Source organism: Aquarana catesbeiana, linkage group LG08, assembly GCF_042186555.1.
Source record: "Aquarana catesbeiana isolate 2022-GZ linkage group LG08, ASM4218655v1, whole genome shotgun sequence".
NCBI lineage: Eukaryota > Metazoa > Chordata > Amphibia > Anura > Ranidae > Aquarana > Aquarana catesbeiana.
The window spans coordinates 82,697,688-82,718,766 of NC_133331.1; the positions used below are offsets into that span (position 1 = coordinate 82,697,688).

The following is a 21,079-nucleotide window of genomic DNA, read 5'->3' on the forward strand; positions in this document are numbered from 1 at the left end:
ACCCAAACCCAAATGTGAGAAAGGCCAAGATCATGACTAAAGTTGTGAAAAGTCTGCCAAAGAATTTTGGGGTACGGCGATTGAAGTATCAACTGAGGAAATGCTGGTCAGACCTCAAATTGAGGGAGCAGGATCAGTACAGAAGAATCAAGAGAGTGCTGCAAAAAAGTAAGTATTTTGTCGCGTGTTCCTATTATTATTATGACGTTCGTGCTGCTCCATGTGCTTTTTTTACTGTTTTACAGTTTAAAATGGCAAGTTTCAGGTTTGTGGGCACAGTAATCGTTCGTAGTAAACATTGTTCGTTCTCCCACTAATACAATGTTTTTTGCAGATGCAGGTTAACTACATTTAGTCATGCCTATTTGTATTAAAAGAAGTTTAGTACATTGTTGTCTAGATGGGTTTGTAACTAGAATGAAATGCAAACTTTATTCAGTCTAAGGAGACACTCAGCAGCTGTTTACACATCTGGACGCAGGAGCACTAGTGTGGGACACCAGAACAAACTTTTTAGGGTGTCCCACATAGGTGCTCCAGTGGATACTAGGGGTGTTTCCATGTGTGATACTTTAACAAAAAAGGTAATTATTCCAGCTTTGTAAAGGGAAAAGATCATGTCTTCAGATTTGAACTGCCAAAACAGACAATTGTACGACACTTACAAACAATGTTTCATATTCCTATTTCTTGCCTCATCTGTGTGCTAAGTATACCTTTACTTTATAAACAAAAGAAAGTGACCAGTCGCATGAACTAAATATCAATGGCATGCTTCCATCCCGGGTTCATATATACAAGAAAAAAAGAGAGGGGCAAGTGGGACTTTAAATGAAGCATGTCAATTGAAAGTATAATAATGAATACCTGTGAGTAGGTAAAATGATTGGATTTAATTAATAGTCAAGTCCATGATTTTGATGCATACAGTACCAATAAAGTAGTATAAATACAGACATAATCGCATGAATTGATATAAACGCATATTTAGCAGTAACAATCGAGGAAACTCAGTAGTGTAAACAAATCAATGGACATACATATATGCAATTCATAACAGAAGTACATGAATTAAAATCGCCAATCAAAATCACAAAATCGCATGAAATGAGAAAACTCAATAAAAAATTGATAAATGTCAGGGATATGATTTAGGCTTGATAGGGCATCCTTAGTTTGCGAACCCGACGCGTTTCTTGGCTTCTTGCCAGTCATCAGGGGTGGGATGCATAATTTAACTGAGGAAAACAAAAGAATATCATAAATATTGATACATGTGGAACCTCCGGCCAATAGAGAAAATCGTATCAGAAATGTCCAAATTGTCTACTTTGAATGGAAAAGCTACTTACAAAAATAGCCCAAAAGTCAAGAGGGGTCACCAGCAATGGGATCTGTTAGGGTGTGAGATATAACCGTCTCAACCGGGGTTGAGGCAGGGCACCGACCATCCTTCCAAAGTAATTGGAGGGTGGGCCAGGAGAGACCACAGCCGACTGATTCCTGAGCCCTCAGTATATTGGTCAATGAGTTGTAAATGGGAAAATCTGCAGAAAATTGAAAAAAATATGGTGTGTCAAAGGAAGTAAAACTGGAGTAGAAAGTGTTGGATGAATGAAATGACTGAAAGAAATATGTGCTTGGTGCATATAAAAGAGTAAATGTGTAAAAAATAGGATAATAAGGGGAAATGAAATGGATGCATGAAAGTGCACATGAAAAAGGATAAGTAAAGAAACCCATAGGGAATGTGTGAAGATAGAGGATGTCCTGCACTGGGTAAATAGGTGAGAGGATGGGAATATGTGTACTGTAAGCAGAAAAGAAGATGTAAAAAAATATATATTAATTACCCATGTGTTGAATAGTGGCTGCTTAACAGAGCGGTCCTTTCCCAGTGAAGCACAGTGAGGGAGTGAACCGTCAGTCTGTTGGTCCCAGCTGATATACTCTGGCCCTGGGCGGGTCCCTGCCAGCGTCATGCATGACGTCATTGGTAGCTGAGAGATGAGAGAGCAATCACAGCTGAGAGTAACTCAGTGGATGTCTGCTCATCACAGCTGTAGGCGTCAGGTGGAGAAAAAACAAAACCCGGCTCACACCTTGCGGCATCAATTGATGCCACTTGGGGGGCCATTTTGTGCATGGCGCCGATGCGTTGAGATCGGGCCCCAACCGCCCCGAAATGCATGAGGGGAGGTGGGGAGGGAGCTGAGCGCATCGCAACCCCGGACAAAGAGACTGCAAAATATCAAAACACTCCAGCCCATGTGCTGGATTTAAATCAATAAGTGAATTCCAGGGAATAAGGACCCTGGAGTTGGTACAAAATAGTTCTCAATAGACTCAAGGGAACACATGTAAAAATATGCTATGTAGTCACAGACTGTTACTCTGTTGGAAAATAAGTAACGGATTTGGGATAAAGATACAAAAAAATATATTTAAACTAAGGATAACAAAAATAATGATAGTGCGATTTGGTCACCGAGGGAGCGGGTGTCTTCCACCCAAATATATATATATAAACAAAAGAAAGTGACCAGTCGCATGAACTAAATATCAATGGCATGCTTCCATCCCGGGTTCATATATACAAGAAAAAAAGAGAGGGGCAAGTGGGACTTTAAATGAAGCATGTCAATTGAAAGTATAATAATGAATACCTGTGAGTAGGTAAAATGATTGGATTTAATTAATAGTCAAGTCCATGATTTTGATGCATACAGTACCAATAAAGTAGTATAAATACAGACATAATCGCATGAATTGATATAAACGCATATTTAGCAGTAACAATCGAGGAAACTCAGTAGTGTAAACAAATCAATGGACATACATATATGCAATTCATAACAGAAGTACATGAATTAAAATCGCCAATCAAAATCACAAAATCGCATGAAATGAGAAAACTCAATAAAAAATTGATAAATGTCAGGGATATGATTTAGGCTTGATAGGGCATCCTTAGTTTGCGAACCCGACGCGTTTCTTGGCTTCTTGCCAGTCATCAGGGGTGGGATGCATAATTTAACTGAGGAAAACAAAAGAATATCATAAATATTGATACATGTGGAACCTCCGGCCAATAGAGAAAATCGTATCAGAAATGTCCAAATTGTCTACTTTGAATGGAAAAGCTACTTACAAAAATAGCCCAAAAGTCAAGAGGGGTCACCAGCAATGGGATCTGTTAGGGTGTGAGATATAACCGTCTCAACCGGGGTTGAGGCAGGGCACCGACCATCCTTCCAAAGTAATTGGAGGGTGGGCCAGGAGAGACCACAGCCGACTGATTCCTGAGCCCTCAGTATATTGGTCAATGAGTTGTAAATGGGAAAATCTGCAGAAAATTGAAAAAAATATGGTGTGTCAAAGGAAGTAAAACTGGAGTAGAAAGTGTTGGATGAATGAAATGACTGAAAGAAATATGTGCTTGGTGCATATAAAAGAGTAAATGTGTAAAAAATAGGATAATAAGGGGAAATGAAATGGATGCATGAAAGTGCACATGAAAAAGGATAAGTAAAGAAACCCATAGGGAATGTGTGAAGATAGAGGATGTCCTGCACTGGGTAAATAGGTGAGACAATTTGGACATTTCTGATACGATTTTCTCTATTGGCCGGAGGTTCCACATGTATCAATATTTATGATATTCTTTTGTTTTCCTCAGTTAAATTATGCATCCCACCCCTGATGACTGGCAAGAAGCCAAGAAACGCGTCGGGTTCGCAAACTAAGGATGCCCTATCAAGCCTAAATCATATCCCTGACATTTATCAATTTTTTATTGAGTTTTCTCATTTCATGCGATTTTGTGATTTTGATTGGCGATTTTAATTCATGTACTTCTGTTATGAATTGCATATATGTATGTCCATTGATTTGTTTACACTACTGAGTTTCCTCGATTGTTACTGCTAAATATGCGTTTATATCAATTCATGCGATTATGTCTGTATTTATACTACTTTATTGGTACTGTATGCATCAAAATCATGGACTTGACTATTAATTAAATCCAATCATTTTACCTACTCACAGGTATTCATTATTATACTTTCAATTGACATGCTTCATTTAAAGTCCCACTTGCCCCTCTCTTTTTTTCTTGTATATATGAACCCGGGATGGAAGCATGCCATTGATATTTAGTTCATGCGACTGGTCACTTTCTTTTGTTTATATATATATATTTGGGTGGAAGACACCCGCTCCCTCGGTGACCAAATCGCACTATCATTATTTTTGTTATCCTTAGTTTAAATATATTTTTTTGTATCTTTATCCCAAATCCGTTACTTATTTTCCAACAGAGTAACAGTCTGTGACTACATAGCATATTTTTACATGTGTTCCCTTGAGTCTATTGAGAACTATTTTGTACCAACTCCAGGGTCCTTATTCCCTGGAATTCACTTATTGATTTAAATCCAGCACATGGGCTGGAGTGTTTTGATATTTTGCAGTCTCTTTGTCCGGGGTTGCGATGCGCTCAGCTCCCTCCCCACCTCCCCTCATGCATTTCGGGGCGGTTGGGGCCCGATCTCAACGCATCGGCGCCATGCACAAAATGGCCCCCCAAGTGGCATCAATTGATGCCGCAAGGTGTGAGCCGGGTTTTGTTTTTTCTCCACCTGACGCCTACAGCTGTGATGAGCAGACATCCACTGAGTTACTCTCAGCTGTGATTGCTCTCTCATCTCTCAGCTACCAATGACGTCATGCATGACGCTGGCAGGGACCCGCCCAGGGCCAGAGTATATCAGCTGGGACCAACAGACTGACGGTTCACTCCCTCACTGTGCTTCACTGGGAAAGGACCGCTCTGTTAAGCAGCACTATTCAACACATGGGTAATTAATATATATTTTTTACATCTTCTTTTCTGCTTACAGTACACATATTCCCATCCTCTCACCTATTTACCCAGTGCAGGACATCCTCTATCTTCACACATTCCCTATGGGTTTCTTTACTTATCCTTTTTCATGTGCACTTTCATGCATCCATTTCATTTCCCCTTATTATCCTATTTTTTACACATTTACTCTTTTATATGCACCAAGCACATATTTCTTTCAGTCATTTCATTCATCCAACACTTTCTACTCCAGTTTTACTTCCTTTGACACACCATATTTTTTTCAATTTTCTGCAGATTTTCCCATTTACAACTCATTGACCAATATACTGAGGGCTCAGGAATCAGTCGGCTGTGGTCTCTCCTGGCCCACCCTCCAATTACTTTGGAAGGATGGTCGGTGCCCTGCCTCAACCCCGGTTGAGACGGTTATATCTCACACCCTAACAGATCCCATTGCTGGTGACCCCTCTTGACTTTTGGGCTATTTTTGTAAGTAGCTTTTCCATTCAAAGTAGACAATTTGGACATTTCTGATACGATTTTCTCTATTGGCCGGAGGTTCCACATGTATCAATATTTATGATATTCTTTTGTTTTCCTCAGTTAAATTATGCATCCCACCCCTGATGACTGGCAAGAAGCCAAGAAACGCGTCGGGTTCGCAAACTAAGGATGCCCTATCAAGCCTAAATCATATCCCTGACATTTATCAATTTTTTATTGAGTTTTCTCATTTCATGCGATTTTGTGATTTTGATTGGCGATTTTAATTCATGTACTTCTGTTATGAATTGCATATATGTATGTCCATTGATTTGTTTACACTACTGAGTTTCCTCGATTGTTACTGCTAAATATGCGTTTATATCAATTCATGCGATTATGTCTGTATTTATACTACTTTATTGGTACTGTATGCATCAAAATCATGGACTTGACTATTAATTAAATCCAATCATTTTACCTACTCACAGGTATTCATTATTATACTTTCAATTGACATGCTTCATTTAAAGTCCCACTTGCCCCTCTCTTTTTTTCTTGTATATACCTTTACTTTATTCACATAGGGGAGAAAAGACTTGGGACATCTGAGGTCACCAGGGACCCCCAACCTCCTAAAGAAGGGGAAATCCCAAAACAACAACCAGAGGATGTGGAGAAAGGAGAGGTTTATGAGGTGGGTGAAATAGTGACCACAACAGGTGAGTGTCTGAGACCACAGCTTCAGGTAATAGATGTATGCCTGCATATTTATAATACATGGTGTGTTTTTTTTTTTGTAGGTGATGTGGATGTTGCGGAAGAAGAAACACATTTCACAAGTGCAAGTGCACACGTCCTCATCAGGGAGATCATGGTATGCAGTCGGGATTTACAGAAGATCAAGGAAGACATCAATGATGTTGAGAAAAGACTCAAAAACATCATTGATGTTTTTAGGCAGAATCGAAAACACACTAACATTTATCAAATTGTTTCTATTTTTCTAACTTTTCTCCAAAATTTTTAAAGCCAAACTTTGAAGATGCACACAGTGTGTCAACATGTGCCATCTACCATAACGGAATATCAATGTTCGCGTTTTGTGTGTGCAACCAGGATGGCCAGCTTCAAGCGCCGTCAGGGTTTGGTCTTGAAATCTGGCCTCAGGCCCAACTGAGGCCACATAGTTCATAGGATTTCGCCTTAAAAAGTTGTGGAGAATGCAGCATGCAAGGATTATATGGTTAAGTTTATATTCCGCCATGTTGATTGGCGTAAGGAATAGGCAGAATCGGCTGACAATTATTCTGAAAGCATTCTCCACCACTCTTCTGGCTCTGGCCAACTGGTAGTTAAAAACCCTCTGGTCCGGGGTGAGGGTCCTCATCAGGAACGGACACATAAGGTGATCACCCAGCCCAAATGCTTCATCAGCGACAAAGATGAACGGCAAAAGATGAACGGCAGACCAGCCATGTTGTCTTCTGGAGGTCGCAATCACAAGCCACCACCACCTGAGCCATCCGTAGAACTCGGTCGGGGCGATGACTCCACCATCCGACATCTGGCCATTCTTCCCGATGTCCACATAGAGAAAATCATATGTCACCAACACCACCGCCAACATCACAATACTATTGAATCCCTTGTAGTTGTAATAGTATGACCCCGAGTTGGGAGGTGGGACTATGTGGATGTGTTTCCCATCTATTGCCCCTCCGCAGTTGGGAAAGTCCCACCGCTGGGCAAATTGGGAAGCCACAATCTGCCATTCCTGTGGCGTTGAAGGAAACTGCGGAGTGAAACAAGAAAAAAATGAATTAGGACTTTTGCACATAACATTGCAAGCAGATTAGACACAAACATTCTTGGCAACATAAGTATAACATTTATTTGAAGGAGTAGTTAAAGAAAAAAATCTAAGGTCCACCTATCAGATTCCTCACCCCCTCTGATGGCCCATTGTAAAAATTTTAGGGGGGAGATGTTTTGGACAGGTAACCCTCTCCACTTCATTGAGAGCTGAATGCATAAATAATGTGTGTTACTTTGGCCAGCCCCTCCTTTACTTACACTATTGGCAGCCCACTGGACAGGTAAGAAGTGTCATAATACAAAAATATGAATACACACTGTCCAAATTGAAGCACATTTTTACATTCTGCAATTACCTATCAAGATAATAGTAGAACAAAACTTTAAACAGTACCATTTGAAGTATTCAGGCAGGCCCTTTCACTACATGCTTTGGTGAATTCATCCATAAATATGACCACAAAAGAGGTAGGTATAGTGTGTATGGGTTTGGCAAAGTCAGCAGATTATTGGTATCGGTTGACTTAGCGGTTGAGGGGAGGAAGGGTTCCAAAGGATTTTGTGACCCCAAAAAAGCCTCTGGCACTCTGCCTGAATTTAAGGACACAAATATCATTTGTACACATTTTAGGGGGTGTTTAGGGTAAGCACTACAATGGAGCTGACAAAATACATTATTAAGTGACTAGGCTAGGTGTGTATGGGCCCAGGATAGCATGCTGGGGAGGTTAGTGAAGGCAAATATGCATGAAGGACAAAAAAGAAGCATTAAAAACTTCCAGCATACATGAGGACAAAGGGGACATTAACAGCATATTACAATCATGGTAATTAGGGAATGATGAAAGAAATACAATACATTAGAAAACATTAAATACATAGAATGTGATGTTAAAGGAGAAAACTTACCTTAATATAGTTCTTCTGCAGGACCTGAATGATGGCAGAACAGGTCTTTGGAATAATGATCCCCAGACCCTGGGGGGAGATGCCTGTCGAGAACTTGATGTCCTGCAGAATTCTCGCCATCGTCAAGTACCGCAAGGTGGCGACTAGCCTCTGTTCAGGAGTGATGGCTTGCCGCATGCAGGTGTCCTGCTTGTAATATAAGGGGACAGCAAAGCCAACAGACGGTGAAAAACGGGGTCCGTCATCTGGAGATAATTCCTGAAATCATCAGGATTATTCTCACGGATCTCCCGCAACAAAGGCATATGAGAGAATTGGTCATGCTGGAGCAACCAATTCTTTGTCCATGAACTCCTCCTCCCCCTGTTCATGGACTGGGCTTGGGTCAAAGTAAGAACCCCAACACCAAGCCCCTGCACAGCACGAACTCTACAATGAGTACATACCCTCAACATGGCTTCAAAACGGTTGGCTGGTCAGAACGTACTAACAGAACGCACTGACAATCAGAAAGGCCTGAGAAGATCGAGCTGAAATTAAGAAACGAGCGGACATGAACGCACTGCAAATCAAATACGCACTATAAATAGCACGCACTGAAAACCAGATGCGAACTGACTACACGAACTGAAAACTAGATACGAACCCACAAGCACAAACTGAAGAGCAGTAATGATCTGAAAGCACGAGGCTGAAATGCACGAATCATCTCTCACCAAATTTCTACTAACACGAGATTTGCAGAAGGAGCCCAAAGGGTGGCGCACTGGCTTTTGAACTTCCTCTTTATAGTGACCTCGTACGTGTTGTAAGTCAGAGTATTCTTGACGGTCGAAATTTCCGACAACATTTGTGCGACCAAAAAGGAAGTTCTGGACAGCCGCACTCCGGAATATAGCCTTTATTAGTAAAAAGTGCAACAGATACAAGCCACAGCAAAAAATGGGACAAACGAGCTGACGCGTTTCACACTTAACAGTGCTTAGTCATAGTTATGACTATATTCCGGAGTGCAGCTGTCCAGAACTTCCCTTTTGCCTCATGTTGCTATATGCTTAGCCGACACCTGGTGTTCCAGGTCCGAGGAGAGTTCTATATCCACATTTCCACCTGGAGCGGTGATCCCTTTCCCTTCCAACATTTTGCAACCATGTGTATGCAAGACAAGCCAACATTAGGCCTACATCCGTCTGAAAAAAATCCTGAGATTTTATTGTTGGAATGTCCGATCGTGTGTACGCGGCATTGGAATGGACTAGGAAGGCTTAAAACTTTAAGCCTGACCGCATGGGCATGCGGCCGCCCCCTCCTGTTTGCTAGTAAAATAAAATAAAAATTATTATAAATGGTAAGATCCCTGGTCCTTTCAAGAAATGTAAACGGGATTTGGGTGGGAAAACAAGGTCACATGACATTTGGGAATTTCCAGAATGTCATGTGACCCCCTTGGAATGTTCTGGAGAAAGGGGCTTATTATATAGGCCCCCTCACAGGAATATTCCCGCCAGTATTTGCGACCGGGTCTAAACTACATGGCATGTTCACCAATGCCAGGAGCCTGGCGGACAAGATAGGTGAATGAGAGATACTGTTGTACGAGGAGGATTTGGATTTTGTGGATTTTCAGAGACCTGGTTCAGCAGCTCTCATGATTGGCTTGCAACCATTCAAGGGTATACCCTTTATCGCAGGGATAGAGAGGGTAGAAAGGGGGAGGGGTATGCCTATATCAAAAATAATGTACAAGTGAATGTGAGAGATGACATCACTAAGGGAGCTAGGAAGGAGGTGGACTCCTTATGGGTAGAGCTCCAGGGAAAATAATACTGGGAGTATGCTATAGGCCCCCTAACCCGAGGGAGAAGGGGGAGACGGATCTCCTGTCACCATTTGGATTAGTAGCAAGGATGGGAAGTGTTATCTTAATGGGGATTTTAATTATCCAGACATAGACTGGGTGGAAAGAACCACGCATTCGTCTAAGGCTCGCCAGTTCCTAAATGTCTTGCAGGACAATTTCATGGTTCTGATGGTAGACGCACCAACTAGAAATAAAGCGTTACTGGATCTACTGATTACCAACAATACAGACCTGATCACGGATGTGGAAATACGGGGCAATTTAGGAAACAGCGATCTCAGATCAATTGGCTTCAGTATAAATCACACAAATAGGAAACATAAGGGGAATACAAAGACACTGAATTTCAAAAGAGCCAACTTCCCTAAACTACGAACCTTCCTAGAAGGCATAAACTGGATAGAAGGCATAATCTTAGGAACAAAGAACATGGAGGAGAGATGGGTTTGATTTAAGAGCATATTGATTGGTTTGCGCAAAAGTTATAGCGTTTACTAAATAGGGGATAGTTTTATGGCATTTTTATTAATAATTTTTTTTTTACTAGTAATGGCGGCGATCAGCGTTTTTTATTGTGACTGCCACATTATGGTGGACATGTCGGACATTTTTGACACATTTTTGGGACCATTGTCATTTATACAGCGATCAGTGCGATTAAAAATGCACTGATTACTGTGTAAATGACACTGGCAGTGAAGGGGTTAACCACTAGGGGGCGGGGAGGGGTTAATCAGTACTAGGGGAGTGTTTTCTAACTGTAGGGGGATGGGCTGTATGTGTCACTAGACTGATCACTGCTCCCGATGACAGGGAGCAGTGATCAGTGACACTGTCACTAGGCAGAACGGGGAGATGCTGTTTACATCAGCATCTCCCCGTTTGCCCTCTCCAGTGAGGCGATCGCGGGTATCCCCACGGCGATCGAGTCTGCGGGACCCGTGACCCACCTCACGAAGCTCCCGGCTGGCGCGCGTGCGTGCCGCCAGCGGCGCACACGCAATGGCACGGCGGGGAATTCAAATGGACGTACAGGTACGCCCATTTGCCCAGCCGTGCCATTCTGCCGACGTACATCGTCGTGCGCCGGTCCGGAACCGGATATACATGATTTTAGTAATGAGAATGGTATCATTAGCAGTAATCAGCATGGATTCATGAAGAACCATTCTTGCCAAACCAATCTATTACTCTTCTATAAGGAGGTGAGTTGCCATCTAGATAAAGGAAGGCCCGTAGACGTGGTGTATCTGGATTTTGCAAAAGCATTTGACACAGTTCCCCATAAATGTTTACTGTACAAAATAAGGTCCATTGGCATGGACCATAGGGTGAGTACATGGATTGAAAACTGGCTACAAGGGCGAGTTCAGAGGGTGGTGATAAATGGGGAGTACTCAGAATGGTCAGGAGTGGGCAGTGGGGTCCCCCGGGGTTCTGTGCTGGGACCAATCCTATTTAATTTGTTCATGAATTACCTGGAGGATGAGGTAAACAGTTCAATCTCTGGATTTGTGGACGATACTAAGCTAAGCAGGGCAATAACTTCTCCGCATGATGTGGAAACCTTTTACAAAGATCTGAACAAATTAATGGGGTGGGCAACTACATGGCAAATGAGGTTTAATGTAGAAAAATTTTAAATAATGCATTTGGGTGGCAAAAATGTGAATACAATCTATACACTAGGGGGAGAACCTCTGGGGGAATCTAGGATGGAAAAGGACCCGGGGGTCCTAGTAGATGATAGGCTTAGCAATGGCATGCAATGCCAAGCTGCTACTAACAAAGCAAACAGAATATTGGTATGCATTAAAAAGGGGATCAACTCCAGAGATTAAACGATAATTCTCCCGCTCTACAAGACTCTGGTCCGGTCGCACCTAGAGTACGCTGTCCAGTTCTGGGAACCAGTCCTCAGGAAGGATGTACTGGAAATACAAAGAAGGGCAACACAGCTAATAAAGGGTCTGGAGGATGTTAGTTATGAGGAATGGTTGCGAGCACTGAAATTCTCTCTGTAGAAGAGACGCTTGAGAGGGGATATGATTTAGATTTACAAATACCGTGCTGGTGACCCCACAATAGGGATAAACTTTTTTGCAGAAAAGAGTTTACCAAGACACGTGGCCACTCTTTATAATTAGAAGAAAAGAGGTTTAACTTTAAACTACGTTGAGCGGCAAGGATATGGAATTCCAAAGGCGGTGGTATCAGCAGGGAGCATCAATAGTTTAAAAAAACTATTAGATAAGCAACTGAACGACCACAACATACAGGGATATACAAGGTAATACTGACATATAATCACACACAAAGGTTGCACTTGATGGACTCTTTTTTCAACCTCATCTGCTATGTAACTATGTAAGTGTCAGTCAGTCAGTGTCGGCTCAACAAGCTCCCCACCCTCTCTCCCTAGTCGATAGGCACGTTATGTGGGTCTGTCACCCTTCATTTTTGAAGAGGGGACTTTGATTATAAATATTCTGTATGCTTGAGACCTTTAAGACTGAGCTGTTTTAAGTTTATTGTTTGGAAAGTTAAGAATTTTATGAGTTAATACAATTATCAAGATGAAGTTATTTATTTAATTGAATACACCAATAAACGTGCCGCGGCCAATTTTTTGTCAACAATTTGTTGTGTGTCATTATTTAAGTAGGTATTAGCTTTTATGGTATTTGGGGAGGGTAAGGTCTGGCCTGCATTCCCATGAATTTCTGTACAGTGCCTGCAGCTACAGAGATCACTGAAGACTTGCTTTAAAGCGTATTTACTGTTTGAGCTCATGTACGTATAGCAGACTTTTGAAACTTCCCTTATTTTTGTTTTGCCAGAGACATACAGTAGGTAATTGAAGCAAATTGTTATTTAGGGAAGCGTCCATGAATCGCGGTCTCTATTAGTGCTAATAAGAAAATACAAATGATGACAATCTAGGCCTCCTTGTTTCCTCTGCTGGCGATTTTAGTACTATTGATTATCAATACCAACATAAAAATGTAGGAAGTAACAAATCAGGGCATGATCTTTTCTAGAGGCATTTGTTTTGTACTAAGTGTAGTTAATGGTCATGTTTGCAGCCACAGAAAGCATTATTTTCAGCCATCGAAATAACAGCATTGATTGGCACAGAGAAGACAAGGGAGTGCCAGCTGCTTTTAAGCATTTATATAAGCCTGATTGATGCTGATTAGAGATCAGCCATAAGCATGTTAAATGCTGCTCTGAATTGGTAGAAATGTAGAGCGTGACACAAAATTCCTTATTTACTTCCCCTGTAAGGAAGGCATAAAGAATAGTACTGATTATAATCATCAACTAAACACCTTCACTACTGAAGTGAAGAAAATGGAGAAAGGATAATCTCAAATGAATTTACTTAATGGCAGTCAATAAACAAAATATACAACTTGTATGTAGATAAAGGCAAAATTACGACTAAATTTACAACTGGATCTTTATGGTTCTGGATAAGCTGTGTTTCTAGCTGTCATGCTTTAAAGACATACAAACTTTGATAATTTTTGCCAAAAGCTTCTATCCTTTTATCCTTGTCTACATCTGGCAGTAGTCTTTTGAATATTTCTCCAAAAACCTCAGAATGGCTTCATTGCCACAAACAGTCTTTTTGAATACATATGGTAATTAGAGTTCTTTAAAGAAAATTGCCACTTTGCCCATTCTGGGCAACTCCTTACCCTCTGATACACAATGTCCCTGTGCTTACCTGCCACTCCATTGATCTATTGGAGCCATTGTAAATTACCCGGTTCTTAAGGGGATGGAGGAGCATATGACCAATGAACTTCTCTTATTTTCTGTCAAATCTGAAAATTAAAACATTAGGCTGTATTGTTTCAAAAGTGCTAAATATATCTGTTGATCCTGTCAGAAACCCAGTATTATTCCATACACTCGGAAGTGCTAGCTCAAGTAGTATTATTAGCCCTGCACAGATTACCTCGGTGAACTATCACCCCCATGTTATAGAGATGGAGAGGGTTAGGTGTTCTATAATCTAAAACAGTGGTCTCCAAACTGAGGCCTGTGGGCTGGATGAGGCTATTTGCTTGCCTTTATCTGGCCCTCGGAGCAGTATTCCTCCCACTGGACACCAATGATGAGGGATTATTCATCCCAAAGACACCAATGATGGGGCACTATTCCCCTCACTGACACCAGTGATGGGGGACTATTCTTTCCACTGACACCAATCATGAGGGACTATTCCTCTCACTGACATTAATGACGAGGGGCAATTTCTCCTACTGACACCAATGATGAGGGGCAGTTCTTCCCACTGATACCAATAATCAGGCATCAGATCTTCTTCCCACTGACGCCAAAGATGGGGCACTATTCCTTCCATTGATACCATTTTCTGCTTCCACTGATCAAAGTCCGGCACCCCAAAAGTCTGAGGGGCAGTAAACTGGCCCTTTGTTTTAAAAATTTGGAGACCCTGATCTAAAACAAAAAAACAAGTGGACTAGGGTGACACCGCTTCTCCGTAGATATCGATGAGTAAGCATTGTCATCATGGGACAAGAAATGTATTGCTGGCAGGATCACCCAGTGAAAATAAAGGAAAACAAATATATATAAAATAGAAAATGATTACATTTTTGTCCTTGAATTTACATATACCTGAACAATGAAATTGTAGGAGAGCTTGGAGGAAAAGAAACACAGCTGAGAGTATGAGCCCTATTTGCCTAAATGTGTAAAGATAACATGTTCTTTGTCTGTTTTGCCAAATATTAACCAAACAGATTTTTACACTCATTTGCATAAATAAACTGCAGATGGAATCTGATCTAATGCTATAAGACGATGCAGCCAATTCTTATTTTAGACCCTTTGATAAATAATGCCAGTGCTAGTACAGAAATGTAAACTATGAAACCATAAACCTTTTAGCTGTTCTGTTGACACAAAAGACCTACTCAGAGCTGATGATTGCAGATTAGTACCCGAGCCAGTGTACGGCAATAACAAAAGTTGGCCGTGTTTGACTGATCAAAAGACTAACACGCTCTGATGAATTGCAAAAATTGTTGAACTAGATCTTGAAATGAATGGAACATTTGGCAGACTTTGTGCGAAAGTACACTCAGCTGCTGAAGATTATGCTGAAAATTCTCATCTTGCTTCCATTATGGTCTCTTCACTTCTTACCTGTGAAAAAAAAACAACCTTTTGAAAACTGTTGTGCTACCTCCCTAATTCCATCAGAGTGATAATCTTTCTGCTGATTTTATTTAATGTAAAATAAAAGGCTCAAGAAGAAAAGTGCAACTTGTGGGTGACTTGTGACAACCTATAACTCAACTTCAGGTTAAATTACTTAAACCTTTAAATACATTTATACATTTTTTATTTTTTAGCCACCATCATTTAACTCCAAACATTTAGTGTCAACCTATAGCTAAGCTTCAGGTTAAATGGTTAAAGTGGTAGTAAACTCTGTTACACCACTTCTACCCACAGGTAAGCCTATTATAAGGCTTACTTATAGGTAATGTGAATATCTCCTAAACTTGCACAGTTTAGAAGATATGCAGACTGCATGCAGCCGATGACATCACCAGCGCACACGCTTTGAAGGTCCGACTTACAATGTCGGACCTTAAGAGCCTGTGCCGTAAACAGCTGCTCCCATATGCATGGGCAGGAATGAGGTCATCATGCCCCGGGCCACTCATGTAGCTGGAGGCCACGAACCCAGAAGGAAGACCAAGGGAAGATGTCAGCCCTCTCAGCAGTGACATCGCAGCACTGGAGGGCTTCGTTCTAAGGTAAGTTTGTCATAATGTGCTGGTATTCGATGCATACTAGCACATTATGATATTGCCTTGCAGAGAATTTTTTTTTTAACCACCTACGGTTTACTACGCTTTAAACCTTTAAATAAAATAATAGGGACTTTTTTGAAGACGGAAGGCAAGCCGCCAACAGTGTAGCACAGTTTATTATAAAAAGCACAATTATACAATAGAAGTACACTCACAAAAGAATCCGAGATGACAAGCAGATAGTGACAAGATGGGATGACCAAGGGAAAGTCCAGTCAATGCTGGTGCCGCTGAATGTTGAAGCTGCTGTGGGAAGCGGTGCAGGAGTCCGGACAGTTTACTGAGAAGTCGCCATGAGGAGGGAGCTGTCAAGCTCTTGTCAAATGACCTGTCAAACCCTGAGACACTATGGCCACTATGGCCAAAGGGGATGCATTTTAGAGGCAAACCATGCCTTCTTCCTCACCTGATCAGTTAACCTCCGGGAATTAAATACTGGCCGCAAGTAAGCCTTTCTATGCAGCTCTGGGCTATCACCCTCACTTACTTTCCCTGCACTTCAGCCTTTTTCTGGAGTACTAGCAGAAGACCTGTGCAGTGTTCTGATCGGAGAGGAATGATCTCCTGGTGCCAGGATGCTGGCACTGAGGTTCCCCGGAGCTCCACTCCCTACTTTTTTGAAGACTAAAGGAAAAAAAAAAGGTATTGTTCACAATGGTCATTTGGATCCCAGACTGTGCTGTTAAGAAACAATAAGGATTTGTTGTTGTGTAGACAATAAAGGATTGTGATTTGTTGCTATGTGCAGCACATCTAGAGTAACTCTAGTTCTGTGTTGTCAGAACTAGTGAGGTTAAAAGGATTATAATGAAGCCTAATCATATATTTTACATATGTTTTTGTGGACATGAGAGAAGCCATTATTGTGATTTTTTTTCTCTCTCTCTCTAAAGTTAAAACTAAGTTCATGGCTGGTGAACAGACAGTGTTACTAGAGTTTTTCCCTTAAAGGTCCCAGTGCACAATTCTCCCAGGCAAAAAAATCTCGAGGAGTCTTATTTAAATAAACAAGATAAGGGAACCATGAGCTTACAGACGTACAATTTATTTTCTCAGGAATGAGAAACAAAAAGAGGGCTTATTTAAACTGCCTTATAAACAAAGCTAATTACTCATAACAAGTAATTGTATTATTATTGTATTATTGTATAAGTTATAATATTATTACATTAATAATAAAATAATAATTAATAATGTCACATATTTTGGTTTGTGCATTTTATTTACATTTATATATATATTATTAATTATCTATTGTTGAATATTAATCATGGATATGGTAGTTTATATATTAAAATGAATATAGCATGTTTGTAAGGCTATGAAGAGTTTTAAAATATAGAAACTATACTTGTGTAATAATCCTTGTATGTTGAATAACCAGGATGTTTCTTGTACCATTACTTAATTTTCAAGGTATGTGAGAAGTTAAGTTAATGACCTTATCCAAATTGTCTCACAAATATATATATCTTTGTTTAAGACGCAAAGTCTACCAAGTTTGACATGAGTTTGACTGTTCGTGGTATTTTATGTTCTTCTTTTAAGCTTAAGTCAAAAGGTTATTCAGGAATTAAATTTAGTATGTTAAAAATAGTTAAATGTAAATAATAATACAATACTGCCCCCTAGTGGTGTTCATGGTAAGGTCCAAAATGGCTTCCTAAACTGTGTTGTCATGGTTACGTGGGAATAACACATAATTTGAGATCATTAATTACATAGTAGTGACACACACACCCACTTTTTGGGTGGGATAAAAGTGTATACACATAGCTGAGAGGGGATCTGGAAAGCAGACATCTAAAGAAGGACGGAAGGAGAAAGAGAGGAGATCGGGAGATGGAGAAATGTAGGAATGGTAGAGGTGTCAATTGGGATGCTTAGATGATATCTCTCAAACAAAAGTTTTTTAGATCTCCGGTAAAGTGTTAATTTTCAATTTTATCTTTTGGTATTGAATTATTTAGCATATACATGGATAAACCATTTAACCTTTGTGACATAGCATTGGAGTTTGTTTAATTCTACCTGCAGCATGAATTATTATATTCCAATTATAAGAGAAATACACATCTTTGTACATCTCTAAAAAAAACTGACTTTAAAATCTTATCAATGGTTTGGTTATGATATATGTTTAAACATAAAATTCATTAGAGAATTATCTTTACCGTAAATAAGTCTTTATTAAATTATCAAACTCTGTGCACAGTATAACATTTTGTCCGTGTCTATTTGTTTGAGAAGAAATCACACGTGTTGAATCAACACCTAGTTTGTTTTCATAGTCTGTAAATCCACAGAAAGCTATTTACTAAGCCATCATAAAGTGTTAAGACATGGTATTTTTGTAACAAGAGCTTGTGGTCAAATTTCCCATCATTTGTATCACCCATATAATTTGATATTTGAAGTTATATTTTTTTGTATCATCACCAATTATATTTGATATTATTTTGCACATGAATTTTCTACTTTCCAAAAGGGGTAATTTGGGGGTACTTGTACTGTTCTGGCATTTTAGGCCTCAAGAAATGAAATAGGCAGTCAGTGCATCAGGACTGATCAATTTTCAAATATACATCCCATAGTTTGTAGAGTATAACTTTCACACAGAGTAATTAATATACACTGATTTGGGTTATTGCTACTAATAAAATGAAGCAAAATACATTTGGCCTTATGAAGAAAGATCATTTTTTTGAATTTTTTTTAACAGAAACAGTTTTTTTGTTTTTTCCAAAATATTATGTATTTTTTCATTCTTTTATACCAGCAAATAAAAACCCAGTGGTGATTAAATACCGCCAAAAGAATGCTCTATCTGTCATAAAAGAGTTATAAAAATTTAATTTGGGCACAGTGTTGCATGACTGAGTAAATGTCATTTAAAGTGTGACAGCGTCCAGTAGCCTGGGCAGGAAGGGGGTAGAAGTGTCCGATACTGAGGTGGTTAAAGTGACCTTTAATCAGCTAAATAAATCTGTCTGTGGCAGGTTCTTGCTATAGAAGAGGTATTGTACTCACTTCTCTGGTCTGTCTGGTCAGTCTGGTTCTCCTACCTCCCTTCAATTCCAGAACTGTAGCCTCCATCAGACTCTCCAGCATTGGACACTTCCCAGAGTGTTGGATGCCTGTGTCCACCACCACCGCTCTCTGGATCCATTCTCCACCCCAGCATCACCGCAGGACATAGCAATGACATAGGGAACCCTTCCCGCATAGGGACATGAGCATACAAAACTGGAAGTGTTGAATCCTGAGGAGTCTGATGGAGGCTGCAGTGCTCGAACAGAGGGAATGTAAGAGACAGATATATATATATATATTAGCACACCAATGTATTCATTTTGTCTTCAAACTAGCATAGATAAACAAATTTGAATTATTTGGTTGACTTGTGGAAAGACGTGCACATCTTCTGAACCGTAGATTTTTGCATATTTCCATAAATATAATACTGTTAATATTTCAGTATAAACATCTGACAGTGTGGATAAAGGAATCTCCCTGCAGGTTATTGTAATTTGACAGTCAGTATTCACGGCTATGACGGCAGAGAATCTGAACAGTACAGCAAAATGGATAGGACCCATAGGTTTATCTCACTGGTATTGCTATATTGAATTTTTAATGCTGGTATAAATGATCTGGTTCCCAGGCAGTCAGCTACTTCACCACCCACTCTCTCCTTGGTCTGTAGTGTAATCTAACAAAAATGGAAATTGAAGCACCGCACCACTGTCAAAAGGTCCGATACAAGTCCATTCCAAAAAGTCAATGGGGACAATCCAAAAAATAGCCAACGTGCTTCAGGGCTCCATCCCCCTCACCAGGGCATGATTAACAACAATGTGAATAGACTAGAAAGTAAATGGACTAAAAGTGAACTAAACCCATGCTTTGAATTTTGACCAATTCAGCGTTAATCAGATTGAAATTTGAGCTGTGTATGACAAACGTAAAATAATACAGTGCCTTGAAAAAGTATTCACACCCCTTGAAATTATCCACATTTTGTCATGTTTCAAACAAAAACGTATGTATTATATTGGGATTTTATGTGATAGACCAATACAAAGTGACAGTCCAGTGCATTTTAGTTAGAGGCATGCTGAGTTTTTTGAAGCTGTATTTTTTTTGTCAGAATTTTTGTAAAAATTAAAAAATACATTTTTATTTATTTATTTTATTTTTTTTTTTTACAATTTCTATTTTTTTACAATCACCAGAGCAGTTTAATGTCATCATGTGACTGGTGTGGCAGTGATCAGGGACATGACTGGTGACAGTGTTTTTAAAAAAAAGACAAATTTCAATTTTTTAAAAAGGTTCTTTTTAAAATAATTTAATTTCTTAGGCTGCGTATGAGGTGCAAGACTGGGAGGACATCATATGGCATCCACCCATAACTGTAGTGCTCCTGCTCGGCCGTCATATGTCTATAGGCTGGGCAGGAAGCGACTAAAGAGGTCCCATATCATGTATGCTAATAGGTTTTTTTAAATTTCTTTATTTTATAAAAAAAATATATATTTCTATTACTTTATGAATAAAATTTGTTATAGGCATATTTGTAAATATTTTTCTATTTTTTGTGTGTTGCTTTATATTGACATACACTGTATGACTGTTAGAAAATGGACATCTGTATGCTCTGTTTTGTTGTAATTATCAATACAATATAATTCAAAATACTTTTCTGTGTTTGTTTTTCCAGAAAATGTTTCTCAAAGCTAAAACAGAAGAAGACATCTTTAAACACCTTGGTCTAGAATACCTGGAACCATGGGAAAGAAATGCATAGCAAAGACAAAATTCATAAAAATGTGCATGTTTCATTTTATTTACTTTATTTAATATCATCCTCCTGTCTTTTTATCACATTCTTGTATCTCGCATTAATGAATTTATTGCATTTTTTTCATATCCTTCACATTATCACACGCTCTAGATATACATACCTTAGATTTACTTTATGTAGACCTTAGCTAACATAAAGCTAAAATAAAAGCTTGCTTGCATAAAAGCTTTATAGATTACATTTTCATTGTAGCTGTTTTATGAGCTGAACTAGGGTTTCTTGATATTAAAGGATAAACATACGTTTTTATACAACTTTTTAAGGTTAAAAGTCGAGTAATTCAGGACTTAAGAAAAAATGTAATAGTGTATTTTGTTCTTGTAGAAGAGATATTTAGAACTAGTCAGCTTGTAGAGACCCAGGGCTTTTTTTCTCAGAGAATAGGTGCAGGAGCTCAACCATGCCCG

The 21,079-nt window shown here is 39.6% G+C and overlaps 1 protein-coding gene across 1 annotated transcript in view; it reads left to right on the forward strand.

The window, feature by feature from the left end:
* The window catches only part of DNTT (DNA nucleotidylexotransferase), a 670,580-nt gene extending 649,965 nt beyond the window's left edge, over positions 1-20,615 (forward strand). Inside the window, exon 11 of the mRNA XM_073596073.1 lies at positions 20,529-20,615. Coding sequence (XP_073452174.1) covers positions 20,529-20,615 — 87 coding nt within the window. The remainder of the gene's footprint in view (positions 1-20,528) is intronic.
* The last annotated feature ends 464 nt before the right edge of the window (positions 20,616-21,079 follow it).